The sequence below is a fragment of the Dama dama genome, chromosome 1, assembly GCF_033118175.1.
Source record: "Dama dama isolate Ldn47 chromosome 1, ASM3311817v1, whole genome shotgun sequence".
NCBI classification, from domain to species: domain Eukaryota; kingdom Metazoa; phylum Chordata; class Mammalia; order Artiodactyla; family Cervidae; genus Dama; species Dama dama.
Genome location: NC_083681.1, coordinates 48419355 through 48436672, shown reverse-complemented (window position 1 = coordinate 48436672; position 17318 = coordinate 48419355). Strand labels below are relative to the sequence as shown.

The 17318-nt window shown below is 40.0% G+C and overlaps 1 protein-coding gene across 1 annotated transcript; it reads right to left on the bottom strand.

Moving 5' to 3' along the window:
• Positions 1 to 8268: 8268 nt before the first annotated feature.
• On the bottom strand, positions 8269 to 9902 carry LOC133060881 (hemoglobin subunit beta-3). The gene is made up of 3 exons (XM_061148770.1): positions 9754 to 9902; positions 9434 to 9656; positions 8269 to 8522 (listed from the first exon to the last, which is right to left on the bottom strand). Exons 1-3 carry the CDS (start codon positions 9837 to 9839, stop codon positions 8394 to 8396), a joined length of 438 nt encoding a protein of 145 aa, XP_061004753.1. The 5' UTR covers positions 9840 to 9902; the 3' UTR covers positions 8269 to 8393.
• Positions 9903 to 17318: the final 7416 nt, after the last annotated feature.

Below are 17318 nucleotides of genomic sequence, written 5' to 3'. Positions count from 1 at the left end.
TTATTGCACACTTGTCTACATAATGAATTTTGAAGGTTAAAGCTGGAATCTGGCAACTTGGAAAAGTCATAAACTTCTCATTTTCCCATTTTATAACTTTACTTTCTTTGCTTCATTGATTTTTTTTTTTTTTACCTTAGGCAAAAGTGAAAGAAAGTGAAAGTCACTCAGTCATGTCCAACTCTTTGCATCCCCGTGAACCACACAGTCCATGGATTTTTCCTGGCCAAAATACTGGAGTGGGTAGCCTTTCCTTTCTCCAGGGGATCTTACCAACCCAGGGATTGAGCCCAAGTCTCCCACACTGCAGGCAGAGTCTTTAACCAGCTGAGCCACAAGGGAAGCCCAAGAATACTGGAGTGGGTAGACTATCCTTTCTCCAGTTGATCATCCTGACCCAGGAATTGAACCGAGGTCTCCTGCATTGTAGGCACATTCTTTACCAGATGAGCTATGAGGAAAGCCCGTTGCTTTCATTTATTTTTATGATTAAATTTTTGAGAAATTCCAGGGGTTTTAGGTCCAGTTTAAATACTAACATTAAGAAGAGGTGGCAAGAATACACAGAAGAACTGTACAAAAAAGATCTTCACAACCCAGATAATCACAATGGTGTGATCACTTACCTAAAGCCAGACATCCTGGAATGGGAAGTCAAGTGGGCCTTACAAAGAAACACTATGATCAAAACTAGCGGAGGTGATGGAAATCCAGGTGAGCTATTTCAAACCCTAAAAGAAGATGCTGTGCAAGTGCTGCACTCAATATGTCAGCAAATTTGGAAAACTCAGCAGTGGCAACAGGACTGGAAAAGGTCAGTTTTCATTCCAATCCCAAAAAAAGGCAATGCCAAAGAATGTCCAAACGACCGCACAATTGTCCTCATCTCACATAGTAGCAAAGTAATGCTCAAACTTCTTCAAGCCAGGCTTCAGCAATATGTGAACTGTGAGCGTCCAGGTGTTCAAGCTGTTTTCAGAAAAGGCAGAAGAACCACAGATCAAATTGCCAACATTCGCTGGATCATTGAAAAAGCAAGAGAGTTCCAGAAAACATCTATTTCTGCTTTATTGACTATGCCAAAGCCTTTGACTATGTGGATCCCAATAAACTGTGGAAAATTCTGAAAGAGATGGGAATACTAGGCCACCTGACATGCCTCTTGAGAAACCTGTATACAGGTCAAGAAACAACAGTTAGAACTGATCTTGGAACAAGAGACTGGTTCCAAATAGGGAAAAGGAGGACGTTAAGGCTGTATATTGTCACCCTGCTTATTTAACTTATATACAGAGTACATCATGAGAAACGCTGGGCTGGAAGAAGCACAAGCTGGAATCAAGATTGCCGGGAGAAATATCAATAACCTCAGATATGCAGATGACACTACCCTTATGGCAGAAAGTGAAGAAGAACCAAAGAGCTTCTTGATGAAAGTGAAAGAGGAGAGTGAAAAAGTTGGCTTAAAGCTCAACATTCAGAAAACTAAGATCATGGCATCCGGTCCCATCACTTCATGGCAAATAGATGGGGAAACAGTGACTGACTATTTCTTTGGGCTCCAAAATCACTGCAGGTGATTGCAGCCTTGAAACTAAAAGACACTTACTCCTTGAAAGGAAATTTATGACCAACCTAGATAGCATATTAAAAAGCAGAGACATTATTTTGTCAACAAAGGTCCATCTAGTCAAGGCTATGGTTTTTCCAGTAGTTATGTATGGATGTGAGAGTTGGACTATAAAGAAAGCTGAGTGCAGAAGAACTGATGCTTTTGAACTGTGGTATTGGAGAAGACTCTTGAGAGTCCCTTGGACTGCAAGGAGATCCAACCAGTCCATCCTAAAGGAAATCAGTCCTGGGTGTTCATTGGAAGGGCTGATGTTGAAGCTGAAACTCCAATATTTTGGCCACCTGATGTGAAGAGTTGACTCATTTGAAAAGACCCTGATGCTGGGAAAGATTGAAGGCGGGAGGAGAAGGGGACAACAGAGGATGAGATGGTTGGATGGCATCACAGACTCAATGGACATGAATTTGGGTAAACTCCAGGAGTTGGTGAGGGACAGAGAGGCCTGGCAAGCTGTGGTTCATGGAGTAGCAAAGAGTCAGACATGACTGAGTGACTGAACTGAACTGAATGTAGTCTATGAACTAAGACAAAGCATGGCTCTCAAAAAAGAAATCTACACATATCTGAAACAGGATAGATTTGAAGTTTACTAACTAAGCAGGGCTTAAATGGAAGCAGTGATGCTTACATTTAGATCCTACCCATTAACAAGATCATCTACTATGAGAAATTATAAGAAACTAGGATCCTTTGTATTATCTCGTCTAGTTAGGGCAGTTAGAGATTGCTCCTCTCCCGAGCCCTTTTCCATGCTGTGCCATGCTATGTCACTTTAGTCATGTCTGACTTGTGCGACCCTGTGGACTATAGCCTGCCAGGCTCCTCTGTCCATGGCATTCTCCAAGCAAGAATACTGGAGTGAGTGCCATGCCCCCCTCCAGGGGATCTTCCGACCCAGGGATCAAACCTGTACCTCAAGTCTCCTGGATCGGCAGGTGGGTTCTTCACCGCCAGCACCACAGGGGAAGCCCCAAGCCCCGTTCAAACTTTCCTAATTCTAGCCCCAGAAACTCTTTCTGAAACCAAATTTTCACAGCCCCTATCTTACTGAGTCTGAGGTATCTCTGAGGGAAAGGAAAGTTTCTTAGGTCCCTAGACCAATAAGCTACTGTAGCCCTGCTTTCTACTCAAGCCCATTCAGGCATTAGCGCCACCAATTATTTCCTGCACCTGTTTTGTTTAGTTTTTTTCTTTCCCTTTCCTTTATTCTTCCCCTTCTTCTTTTTCCTCCTCCTACTCCTCTCCTTCTCCTTGTTCTTCTCTTCTGTCTTATTCTTCTCCTCCATCTCCTATTTCTTCTATGTGTTCACATGCTTTCTGGGGCTTGGAATGGTGTGAGGCATTTATTTTATTTTGGTGTGTTTAATTAATAGAGATAGACAGACCCAATGGTTTTCTTCTTCTGCATACCTGGGCTGGAGATAGCTCAGTGGATCAGAAAGTGTGAACATAGATAAGGGTTCAGGAGTACAGAGAGCTGTGGCAAAGGAGAGGACCAGCTAAAGACAATAAAAGCCAGGGTGCTTCTCTTACTGCTTTCAAACACTCTGTCCTTAGTTCCATACAAGTAGATAAGTGAAAGAGATTATGGGTTTGTGCTTGGGGATCTTGCATGGTTAACTGTTCAGAAATGCCAGGTCAATATGCCCTGTGTAAAATATATGTGTCTGTGTGTGTATGTTTATAAATATGTGAGTACTGTCAAAATATGAAGGCAACAGTGGCTAGATAACATACAAGACCTTGAAAGCCAGAGGAACAAATTTCACTCTAATTTTAATTGCGATTAAAAATAAACTTAGTTTAAAAAGTTATGAAAACTAATTTAAATACAAAAAAACAGACACAGCATCACCTGAAAGAAAAAGAATGCTTCCCAGGCCAGAACATCTTAATGTTCCAATGTTTACAAATGTGTTACTCATTAGAGAATTGAACAACAAGGGAAGTATAGGAAAAAGAAGGTTGCTCTGTTGGCTTAAAATCTAGAGACGCTGAACCTCACATAATATTTATGTTCAGGCCATATCTATCTTTCCCATGAAGAGGATGAATAAGCCATGTCTGAACTTACTGTCAAGATGCTTCCTTGGCATGATTGAATCCAGCTACTTGCCTTGTAACAGTTTGCTTCCTCTACTGTTACTCGATTGATACAAGGAAAGCATGTATTACAAAGACATGAAAATTCAAGTTGTAAATCCCAATGTAAATTAATAGATAAGTACATTGATTTCTTTTTTAGGCTTGTGTGACTTTTATTTTGAACAAAATAAGTCTTTAAGAGTCAATCTCAACCTGCAAACAAATGGGCCACAATCTGAAACTAACTAATTCAATCAAGGCCCTGTTTGCTGAAGTCTAAATAGCGCTGGTCGGCATTGCCTCTTCTGGCATTACTCCACTGATGTCTTGGTATGCATGTAGTGGTGGGTGCTTAGGTATGCGTTCATGCTGCTACTCATGTCCAACTCTTTGCAACCTGGGCTGTAGCCTGCCAGCTCCTCTGTCCATGAGATACTCCAGACAAGAATACTGGAGTGGGTTGCCATGTCCTCCTCCAGGGTATCTTCCCAACTCAGGGACTGAACCTGAGTCTCCTGCTTTGGCAGGTGTGTTCTTCACCACTAGCACCATCAGAGAAGCCTTTTTAAATGTATAGGTGCCAACAAGCATACATGCATGCTAAGTCACTTCAGTCTCATCCAACTCTATGACCCTATGGCTTGTAGCCTGCCAGGCTCCTCTGTCCATGAGATTCTCCAGGCAAGAATAATGGAATTAGTTGCCATTCCCTCCTCCAGGGGATCTTCCCGACCCAGGGATCAAAGCTGAGTCTCCTGTGACTTCTGCATTGCAGGTGGATTCTTTATTACTGAGCCACAGAGAAAGTCTGTAGGTGCAAATATAAATATCAGCAATTGTTATTGTAGGAAATTTGGCTTTATTACGAGTGATGCAGGAAAATACCAGATAACTTTGGACAAAGAGATTAACATACACAATTTGCAGTTTTCCCAGTGTTTTGACTGTTATATTGGGAAGACACTGTCAAGAGCAGTGGTAGAAAGATCAGTTAGGAGTCTGTAGTAAGCATCTAGGTGGAGATTACATTGCCTTACACCAGGGAGGTGGTCGCAATGGGTCAACCTGTAAATAAATGTTTAACACAAAGTGGATTTTCTAATAGGATGTGGAATTTCTGAGCTGTTGGTGTGTGTATGAGCATGCATGCATGCACATGCTCTTGTACATGGTAATTTCTGAGTGCGAGTATCTGTGTAGAAGGATGCGAAAGCCAGACAAGGAGATTCTTTATGTTGAGGTTTGTCAGTTCCTTTGTTCATCACACTAATGGTCTCAGAGTTCTTGCTTTAAAATGAGGATAGTGGTACTTCCCTGGTGGTCCTGTGGTTAAGAAATCACCTGCCAGTGTAGGGGGTACAGGTTCGATCCCTGATAAATCCAGGAAGATTCCATGCCACTGAGCAGTTAAGCCCGTGGGCCACGACTGCTGAGCCTATGCACCGCAGCTGCTGAAGCCTATGTACCCTAGAGGCCATGCTCCACAGCAAGAGAAATCACAGTGAGAAGCCTAAGCACCTCAACTGGACAGTAGCCCTTGCTTGCCGCTACTAGAGAAAGCCTACATGCAGCAATGAAGGGCTAGGGCAGCCAACATTAAATAAATAAAATAAAATGAAGGTGGGGGATAGGCAGGTAGGAAAGTCAGAAAATACCTCTGGAGCATGTTCACACATCCAAATTTTAGCCAAAGTGACATGAACAGTGACAGCTCTTCGTGGCTGCTGATCAGAGGCCAAGAATGTAAGACATTGTCCCGTGAGAGCAGTAGCACCAAGATGGGCCTGAGATGTTCCTTAAGTCAGCGTTGCCTGGGGTCATCCTCAGTCAGATCTGCCCAGCATGTCACGGGCCCTTTGTCAGCAGATGTCGGGGGTGCCCTAAAGTGGTGAACAATGCTTTCCTGCTCCTGTTTCATGCCCCCCTCTCTCATCCTCATATCTCAGTCCATAAGCATAGAACCCTGCAAAGAGGATGTACACTATGTGGAATCTTAAAAATATGAGACCTAGGACTTGCCTGGTGTAAAGTAGATAAGAATTTGTCTGGCAAAGGAAGGGACATGGGTTTGATCCCTTGTCTGGGAATATTCCATATGCTGCAAAGCAACTAAGCCTGTGCTCCACAGCTACTGAGCCTTCACCAGACTACTGAAGCCTGTGCACCCAAGAGCGTGTGCTCCACCAAGAAAAAACACTGTAATGAGAAGTCCACACATGACAATGAAGAGTACAATTTCATCTCTGATTTGACCCCCCTAAAACCTTTGACTTAAAAATGAGAGACTTTTCTTTAACTTGTTGATTCCAGACGTACATAGCAATTCAACTTTCTTTTAAACATGGATGCTGCTAGCATGGTTGCCTTGTTGTTAAGATCCGTTAAAAAGAAGGCTCCAAAATTCCCTACTCTTCAATATTGCTATTTCAGCCTGAGATCTTTTGCATTGAGGAAGAGATGTTAAATGAGTCAACTTACTCTTTGTAAATTCTCACCTGACATTAACTTCTGTTAAAAGCCAAAGTAGGGAATTGTGTTGAGACATTTTTTTTTTTTCATTTTTCTGCAACTGACATTATATACCAAATTGACAATGGTAGCTGATTTTTCACAAGGTCAGAGTAGTAATTTTTTTTTCAGTCCTGAATGTCTGATTTCAAAATGATCTTCTTAATTGTTAAACCACCTTACTTTACTTGTCAATTAGCATTGCAAACATACTGTGAGTAATATCTAGATGGTATCTTCTTGTTTGTGAATTTTTAACTTTAAGAATGAGTCCACAGTGTACACCAAAATATATTATCTATTCTATTAATTCCATGCAGTTTTGCTTCAATTGTCTTTCCTGTTTACCTGAAATTCTTAGAATACACAAACACATTATTCATCAGTGATTTGGCCTGTGCTATCCTCCTTTTCTTTTCTGACTTTTGTCTTCTTGTCTTTTGGACAGTTGTCTATACTACTTACCTTTGCCACCCATTTCATACCAAGGGCTTCATCATCTGACCTCATACAAACCTTGAATACACTCATTTACAGTCACTTGTTAGATGTGTTACTTTCAGAATCTCCTCAACTAGATTCAGAACTGGGAAAGGAATAGGACAAAGCTGTATGTTGTCACCTTGCTTATTTAACTTCTATGCAGAGTACATCATGAGAAATGCAGGGCTGGATAAAGTACAAGCTGGAATCAAGGGTGTCAGGAGAAACATCAATAACCTCATATATGCAGATGACACCCACCTTATGGCAGAAAGCAAAGAGGAACTAAACAGCCTCTTCATGAAAGTGAAAGAAGAAAATGAAAAAGCTGTCTTAAAACTCACAAAACAGTCACAAAACAAAGACCATGGCATCCGGTCCCATCACTTGATTGCAGAGATGGGGAAGCAATGGAAATAGTGACAGACTTTATTTTCCTGGGCTCCAAAGACACTGTAGATTGTGACTGCAGCCATGAAATTAAAAGACAATTGCTCCTTGGAAGAAAAGCTATGACAAATCTAGACAGCTTATTAAAAAACAGAGATGTTGCTTGGCCAACAAAGGTCCATCTAGTCAAAGCTATGGTTTTTCCAGCAGCCATGTATGGACGTGAGAGTTGGATCACAAAGAAAGCCAGCTGCCAAAGAATTGATTCTATTGAACTGTGATGCTGGATAAGACTCTCGAGAGTCCCTTGGGGTGCAAGGAGATCAAACCAGTCAAACCTGAAGGATATCAATCCTGAATATTCATTGGAAGGACTGATGCTGAAGCTGGAGCTTCAATACTTTGGCCACCTGATGTGAAGAACTGACTCATTTGAAAAGACCCTGATGCTGGGAAAGATTGAAGGCAGGAGAAGGGGATGACAGAAGGTGAAATAGTTGAATGACATCACCAACTCGATGGACATGAATTTAAGCAAGCTCCAGGAGTTGGTGATGGACAGGGAAGCCTGGCATGCTGCAGTCCATGGGATCTCAAAGAACTGTACACAACTGTGCCACTGAAGTGAACTGAACTGAGATTCAGAGTTAGGATGCAAGAGTGAACAAAGATTATTCAAAATTCATATGTCGTTTCCAGAATCCAGCACAGAAGGTTCTGTCCTTCTAGTAGATCTTTATAAGATGACAGAGAAAATAGGATAAAAAGAGGTCAGGGGAGAAAGAGCAATGGGGACAGTAAAATGCATAAAGAAAATCTTAAAACATTGGTGTCATTAGGCAGAACTTAATGAATCTAAATAATGTTCTGGATAATTAAAGAGAGAGAAGACATTTACAAGGCTAAATGACATAATTTATTTAAAACTCAGCAATGATCTAACTTCCAGATCAAGCTGCAATTTAATTCTTTAAGGGAGAGTAAGGCTAAGGAGCAGAGCTTGTTTTCCATAGCATCTCCTATTTACAACCACTCCTGTCATGGGGTCCAAGATACTGATATATTTTCCCAAGGTCTCAACTTGGCCCTTCATTTCTTTATGTCTTCAGTGCTTTGCCCTCCCATGTGCCATCTGAGTAAGAGACAGTGAAATAATTTAAATACAGCAGTGCAATGAAAATAAATGTCTTTATTAGGCAGAAGCCAGATGCTCCAAATGCTTCATAATTTTTCCATATTCAATTTTTGGGCTCTGAGAATAAAAACATTTTCCCTGGAAAGCAGGAAAGGGAGCTTAGTGATATCTGTGGGCCAGGGCATTGGCAACACCAGTCACCACCTTCTGATAGTCAGCCTGCAGCTCCGGGGTGAAATCACCGCCATAGTGGCGAGCCAGCACAACCACCAACACGTTGCCCAGGAGCTGTGTGGAAAAGACATTAAGCAAGGGCAGGGTTAGTGCTGGTGAGTAAAGTGAAAGTCGCTCAGTCGTGTCTGACTCTTTACAATCCCATGGACTATACAGTCCATGGATTTCTCTAGGCCAGAATACTGGATAGGGTAGCCTTTCCCTTCTCCAGGGGATCTTCCCAACTCAGGGATTGAACCCAGGTCTCCTGCACTGCAGGAAGATTCTGTACCAGCTGAGTCACAAGGGAAGCCCAAGATTACTGGAGTGGGTAGCCTGTCCCTTTTCCAGCCATTCTTCCTGACCCAGGAACCGAACTGAGATCTCCTGCATTGCAGGCAGACTCTTTACCAACTGAGCTATGAGGGAAGCCCAAGGTTAGATTCAGGGTATTTCAGTCTCATCCCAAGCTGTGACCATAGGATATAAGCACAAAGATGACTGAAGTGTAGATGTTACTACTGATGTGAAGCTACCCATATCAGCCTGAATTTATATTTAGAAATGTTTCTCTCTTTGTACCTTAATCCATAACTTCTTATCATTTTTATTATTTTGAATCATTTCAAAAAGCAATGCAACATTTTACCCCTTGTAAGAAACAGACATGGGGAAAATATTAGTTACCATTTTTAAAGTTGATAAAAGAAGAAATAATTTTTTTCAAATTAAACCCTCGAAATAAAAAGTATAATTAAAAAGAGAAGACATTGCAGACAACAGAGAACAAGAATGAATCAGAGGAAATGATGGTTGTGAGCAAAGAGGTTAAATGAATCTAAACGGTTCTGAGGAGTCCTTAGCACTCTAACCAGAATACATCTTCTCCATTCTAAACTACGTCCTGCCATTCAGACCTCTCCCCACGACACCAGCTTCACCATAAAAAGAAGAAGGAGGAGAGCACTGAGGATTCCTTAACTCACCCTGAAGTTCTCAGGATCCACGTGCAGCTTATCACAGTGCAGCTCACTAAGTTGAGCAAAGGCACCCTTGAGGTCGTCGAGATGCTTCAGGCCGTCACTAAAGGCGTCTAGCACCCTCTTGCCATGGGCCTTCACTTTAGGGTTGCCCATAACAGCATCAGGAGTGGACAAGTCCCCAAAGTGCTCAAAGAACCTCTGAGTCCAGGGGTAGACAACCAGCAGCCTAGGGGTGAAAAGGGCACAAGGTCAGAGGAACTCAGCAGCTTTCAGAATCTCAGCAGACACCTCTGTCCTCACAGGCCCAGGCGCCATTCACTCACCTGCCCAGGGCCTCAGCACCAACTACATCCACATTCACCTTGCCCCAGAAGGCGGTGACGGCAGCCTTCTCCTCAGCAGTCAGCATGGTGTCTGTCTGTGTAGTTGCTAGTGAACACGGTTGTGTCAGAAGCAAGTGTAAGCAGCAGCTGGCCCAGCTCTTCCTTTTATGCCCAGCCCTGCCTCCTGCCCTCCCTGCTTCTGTGAGCAGATTGGCTCAGGCCAAGTTGTGGTTCCACAGGGTGAGGCTTGAATCATGATAGTCATACCTCTCCTTAGTCTTCCTGACACTGACTTCAGACCTTCAGCCCTTTTTCTGGGCATCTCTAGGTCTCAGTCATTCCAGCAATATAAATTGCTACTAAAATCCTCTCCTTTAGCAAGTTTGCTTGTAGAGATTTTAGAATCACAAAAAGAAAACCTCTTAGAAACCACCTCCTCAAGTTTCTTACTACACAAATGAAGAATCCGTGGTCCAGAAAGTGGAAAGGATTTGTCCACTATGATTCAACTTAAGACTATGTGGATGGATCATCTCCTGTGCCTTCAGAATATGCAAAAGAATTACAAGGACAGCATGGATAAAACTTCTGCTCCTCTTCTAAATATGCATCTCTTTTGTTCGCTTGTTTGGGATTAAATCGTTCTGGTATGGAAACAAATACTCATTTTCTTATCAACTCATTCAATTTTTTCTTAATTTAATTTATGACCAAATAAATAATGATAGAAAAATAGAATAAGTATGGATCGAGAGGTCCTGTGAAATACTTACTCCATTAATCCATAGGTAAAAACATAGAGACCTCTCCATGTAGTAAGAAATACAAATAAGTAAAAAATCAATTGTAACCCTAAGGTTTCAATAACGCTGAGAAAGGCAATGTGTTCAAAGACTAAATACAGGCTTATAAATTGTTTTCTCATGGACTGACCTGGGAAAGTGTCTGGAAGAACAGAGAAGCTTCTCTGTGATTTAAAAGGAGGGATAAAATTGTGGAAAGGTATTCCAGCTTGAATCAGAATATTTGTTTTCTTCCTCTAAGCCTCTAAGAGTACTGTGTTCATAAGAATTACTTCTATTTTATTTATCATCCATAACTTTGTTTTTTCTATATACTTTATTTACACCTTCTTTCACTAAAATTTGTTCTTCATTATCTACTTTTCAAATACTTCTTCTCTCCTTGCCTGTCCTCCCACCCATGTAATAAATCCTGTTACCTTCTTAAGCAAGAAAAAGCTTGTAAAGTACAGAGGTCTGTTTCTTAGTACTAGAAGATTCAATGAAAAAAGCAAAAGCAGCAAGCATTTCTGAGCTCAGCAGAACTTCAGAGTTCCCTGAGGGTCCTCTACTTTGTACCATCTCTACTTTCTGCATCTTCCCTTCTTCTTCAATTTCTACTTCCTTTCAGTAAGGAAAGGAGCCTATATATTTACTTTCCATGATCTCTCTCCTTAGAACCTTCTCCTGATTCAGACAACTTGGTGTCTAGAATCACCTCTCTCTCACCTTTGACATCACTGACAAAACATGTTTTTAAAAAAATCTCTCACTCTATCAGCTCTATGTCTCTGTAACTCCAACTGATATATTTTTAGGTAAACTAGAAGGAAAGGACTCTGCACTTCTAGTTGTTACAAAGAAATTCATAAATGTCCAGCTTTCGTTACTCCATCCTCCAAAATATGTTTTCCATCATTGCTAGGTAAATGAAGATTCCTCACCCCTTTGACCTGGCCCATTCCCCATCAAGTACTTGTGAACAAATAAAATCTGATATTTTCAGACATGCAGAAAAGTCTTCGCTCTTGCCTGGCTCTCTGGAAGTTAGGGTAGAATTATATGCCCATAAAAGATGATAGGGGTAAAAAATATAGAATTTAAACATTTTCAATTTATATTCACTCTTTTCTGTAACCCTCACACAGAGAGGCTCTAACTATTGGTCTATACTTAGAAAAAAATTTCCACATGTTGACTTCTGGGAAAAGAAATCTTTCAAATATTTTAAATGTTAAAAACATAAAGCAAACAAAAAACTACATTTGGTTTCACCTTTAGGTTTTGAGTTTCAACTGATTAAATTGAAATCTCCATTAGCTTTATCATTGTTTTATATTTGTACTCTTTGAAAGACCCTATTTCACACCCCTGATATCAGAAGTCAAGCATATGTGAGTGAAAGGACTTCTTCTGGGAAACTTTGGACATGTCTTTTCAGGAAGTCAGTGTTATGGAAAACTCACAGAACTTACTAAATAATAGTATAGTCTATTCCTATATTTTCTTGTAAAGGAGATAAATTATCACGGCTACAATTTTGCTGTGTTGACTGACAGAAATTAGCATGCACTTAAAGATTTCCCCTCTCATTTTTTGTTTTCAGAGATTTCCCTAATTCATTGATTTGAATTAATTATTTGTAAATCTTTGACCTATAATATTATATTAGTTTCAGGTGTACAACATAGTGATTCAGTATTTTTAAGGACTATGCACTATTTAAAGTTGCAATAAATTATTGACTATGTTTTCTGTTCTGTGCAATATATCCTTGTTGCTAATCTATTTTATACACAGTAGTTTATATTTCTTAATCTCCTACCCCTATCCTGACCCTCCCCTCTCCCCATGGGTAAATACTATTTTGTTCTCTGTACCTATGGGTTTGTTTCTGCTGTTTTATATTAATTTGTTTCTTTTGCTTTTTGTGTTCCTCATATAAGTTGCAACATACAGGATTTTGTCTTTCTTTGTCTGACATTTCGCCAAGCATAATATCCTACAGCTCCAAGTTGTTTTTGGAACTGTTGTTGCAACTGGCAAAATTTCATTCTTTTTTATACCTGAGTAATATTCCAGCATCAAAAACCTGATATGCAGATGACACCACCCTTATGGCTGAAAGTGAAGAAGAATAAAGAGCCTCCTGATGAAAGTGAAAGAGGTAAGTGCAAAAGTTGACTAAAGCTCAACATTCTGAAAATGAAGATTATGGCATCTGGTCCCATCACTTCATGGCAAATAGATGGGGAAACAGTGGAAACAGTGGCTGACTTCATTTTTTTGGTTTCCAAAATCATGCAGATGGTGATTGCAGCCATGAAATTAAAACACACTTACTCCTTCAAAGGAAAGTTGTGACCAACCTAGACAGCATATTAAAAAGCAGAGACATTACTTTGCCAACAAAGGTCCATCTAGTCAAGGCTATGGTGTTTCCAGTAGTCATGTATGGATGTGAGAGTTGGACTATAAACAAAGCTAAGCACCAAAGAATTGATACTTTTGAACTGTGGTGTTGGAAAAGACTCTTGAGAGTCCCTTGGACTACAAGGAGATCCAACCAGTCCATCCTAAAGGAGATCAGTCCTGGGTGTTCACTGTAAGGGCTGATGTTGAAGCTGAAACTCCAATACTTTGGCCACCTGATGCAAAGAGCTGACTCATTTGAAAAGACCCTGATGCTGGGAAAGATTGAGGGCAAGAGGAGAAGGGGACAACAGAGGATGAGATGGTTGGATGGCATCACTGACTCAATGGACTTGGGTTTGGGTGGACTCCGGGAGTTGGTGATGGAGGAGGCCTGGGAGGCCTTGCCAGGGCTTGCCAAGGAGGCCTGGCAAGCTGCAGTTCATGGGGTCACAAAGAGTCGGACACTACTCAGCGACTGAACTGAACTGAATATTTCTGTATACATGTTTGTGTGTGTGTATGTATATACATACACAAATTCTTCTACTGTGTCTTCTTTTTTAAATCTTCCTTTGCCATGAATGGTCTATGAGCCCCTCTTTTGTACTGACTGCTGCAGCCACCATCATGCAAGTCTCGGGGCAAGAGTTGCTGTCTTTCACCCTTGCTACTTGGTATGATCAAAGAGTGAAATGGGTTTTTCCTTCTATTGCCATAACTCTTCAAGGACAAGGCTGCAAGTTGTTATAAGACATCAAATGTTCAGGCAAACATAAGGAAAAATGAATAGTTATATAAATGGGGCTATGTTCAGAGACTAAAGTGCAAATCCAGGTCACCACTAAAAAGTTCTGGAACGCTTCTTAGGCCCACTACCATCTTCACCATCATGAGCTTTCTTGTACTCTGTGAAGGGATCCACAGCATGTCTGCTCTACTTCGATTAAAGCCCTGTTGAGCATACATACACATACACACACACACAAGTCCACAGAGAGAGAGACAGTTGTGTTTTGTTTTTGTTTTTTTCCTTTATTCCAGTCTGGCAAGGTCACCTAATTCCTAATGTTTTATACCAGGATGGGCCTATTCTGAGTATAATTAAGAGGATTAATATTGACTTTCTTCAGGAGAATCGTGACATTTCATCCAGAGATGTGTGGCTTCAGTATTTGGTTAAAAAATTTCACTCAGCTAGAATTCTTTTGTACATGTTCTGCTGTTCAGTTTTTAATTACCCAAGTAGAATGGTTCAGCAATCTAATCTATATTTTTCTGGGTCAAGTAGCTATTTTTTTGGTTATTTTCCATTAATATTTATTACAAGATAAAGCGGTTATTATTTACTTTTCTTCCCCAGATGTACAGATCTTATTTACCTCAGTTTTAGCACTGTTTAAAAAATAAAGTAAAATAAAATAAAACAACAGCAGCAACAAAAAAAGTAAATGCTTTGTGAAGAGCAGAACTCATAGAAACAGTTGTCATAAACAGAATATTTTAGGAATGGTATAGTTTAATTCATGTTTAAAAAGTCATATTTCTTTCTAAAAACAGTAAAATCAATATAGCCACTATTTTGATAAAATATATCCTAATTATTACAGGACAGTTAATGTCTGTTTATCAATTCCATTAATATTTCCTCCACAGGGCTCAGGTTTTAATTCATTCAGAATTAGCTTTTATTTACCTCAAAAGTAGGCTATGGTATTGATTTATCAAGAACAAAGGGGCAGTCTTTCTCAACTGAAATTTGAAGCTGTATGTCTGGAAAGGCAGAATTGTGGCTTCGGTCTGTGCACCGTTGACAAAAACACAAGGCATTAATTCCCAAAACCAGCTTTCAGGGCACTTCTCTGAGACTTAAGAGATGGAAAATCTAGGCTATCATCTTAAATTCCCATGACATTTAATTGGCTGATTTTAAAATGATTATAGAACTCAATACACAATATTACTTACTTCTTGTGTTCTCTCCTCTCCTTTCTTCTGCTCCCTTCTTCTTCCCTCCCTTTCTCTCTCTCTGACTCTGTGTCTCCCTCTCTCTCTCACTGTCCTTCTCTCCTTGCCTCTGGTCTCTTTCCATATTTCTCTCTTCCACACATACCCCATCTGCATTAACACACACTGAACATGATCTATAAAGCAACATGATAGGGAGGAACTAGAAGTAACTATTGGGTAAATCAAATATTAAGGAATTAATTTTATTCTTAGACTTACTGAAATTCTGCTTTAACAAGGAATGAAAACATATAACAATCTGCCAAGTCTCTTTCCATCCCTTGACCTCCTCCTCACTCCCAACGTGGAGACACCAACACCAACAATACTGTTTGAACTTTATCCAAGTCCCGCCCCAGTGATGTTCTCTTGAATTCTCCAGTAGTGGGATTTTCAGTCCCAACTTCTTGTTTAGATTCATTGGCCAGTTCCAAAGGTGAAGGATCAAAAGAGAGTGCAGTAAGTTCTTCATATATTTTTTGTAAATTTTTATGAACACTTAGAAGGAAGAAGGGTACTTTGTTTTCTCAATCCAGATTGTGAAACTCATAGTCTCCCCTTTCACTTTTCAAATCTTCTGAAAATCTCTTTGTCTCCTAATGTCTAATTTTATGATGACTTTTCTATACTCAAGAATGTGAAAGGGAACTTCCCCAAATTTTCCTGAGATGTCTCTGATTCTGTGATGTGACCCTGTGGTTTTTAAACATCATTGCCTACTTTATTATTTTTTTTTCCATTTATTTGTATTAGTTGGAGGCTAATTACTTTACAATATTGTAGTGGTTTTTGCCATACATTGACATGAATCAGCCATGGATTTACATGTGTTCCCCATCCTGAACCCCCCTTCCACCTCCCTCCCCATCCCATCCCTCTGGGTCATCCCAGTGCACCAGCCCTGAGCACTTGTCTCATGCATCCAGCCTGGATTGGTGATCTGTTTCACACTTGATAATATACATGTTTTGATGCTGTTCTCTCATATCATCCCACCCTCGCCTTCTCCCACAGAGTCCCAAAGTCTGTTCTGTACATCTGTGTCTCTTTTTCTGTCTTGCATATAGGGTTATCATTACCATCTTTCTAAATTCCATATATATGTGTTAGTTTACTGTATTGGTGTCTATCTTTCTGACTTACTTCACTCTGTATAATGGGCTCCAGTTTTACCCATCTCATTAGGACTGATTCAAATGTATTCTTTTTAATGGCTGAGTAATATTCCATTGTGTATATGTACCACAGCTTTCTTATCCATTTGTCTGCTGATGGCTAACAAACACATGAAAAGATGCTCAACATCACTCATTATCAGAGAAATGCAAATCAAAACCTCAATGAGGTACCATTACACGCCAGTCAGAATGGCTGCTATCCAAAAGTCTACAAGCAATAAATGCTGGAGAGGGTGTGGAGAAAAGGGAACCCACTTACACTGTTGGTGGGAATGCTAACTAGTATAGCCACCCAGTGTGAGAGATTCCTTAAAAAACTGGAAATAGAACTGCCATATGACCCAGCAATCCCACTCCTGGGTATACACACTGAGGAAACCAGATCTGAAAGAGACACATGCACCCCAACATTGCCTACTTTAAAAAACCTGCGGTTTAAAAACATACACCTATGTTGGGGTGTAAAGTGTTCTCGGTGCCTACTATGTATAATGACATGAGAAAAAATAAATAAATATGTAAAGCTCACCTCCCTTCAGATAATTCAAAGTATAGTTGTGAAAAAGTAAACTGTAATGCATTGTCTATAACCTGGAAGTAAAATAGAATTATTCTAAAAATACATTTTATAGAAGGAAGCAACATGTTCTGTTTCAGGTAGTCAAGTCTAATTTTAATCAACAGGAGCATGTTATAGATTTTAAGGAATGCACACTATTTAGAAGGTTCTAGAAGTCCTCCCAATTTTGCATATGAGAAAAATAATTTCACAAAGGATAGTTAGTTACAGTGTTTGGGATGGACATGTACACACTGCTATCTTTAAAATGGATAACCAACAAGGTCTTACTGTATAGCACAGGGAGGTCTGATCAATGCTATGTGCCAGCCTGGATGGGAGAGAGTTTGAGGGAGAATGGAAACATGTATATATACATTTTAGTCACTTTCCTCTGCACTTGAAACTATCACAACAGTTTTAATTGGATATACTCCAATATAAAATTAAAAGTTAAAACTTTTATAAAGATACTGTATTACCTATAATCAGAAAGCAAATATCTAATCAGTGGTTTACTTTTCTTTCTTTTTTTTTTTTTTTTTTTTTTTTTTAGTTGGAGGCTAATTACTTCACAACATTTCAGTGGGTTTTGTCATACATTGATATGAATCAGCCATGGAT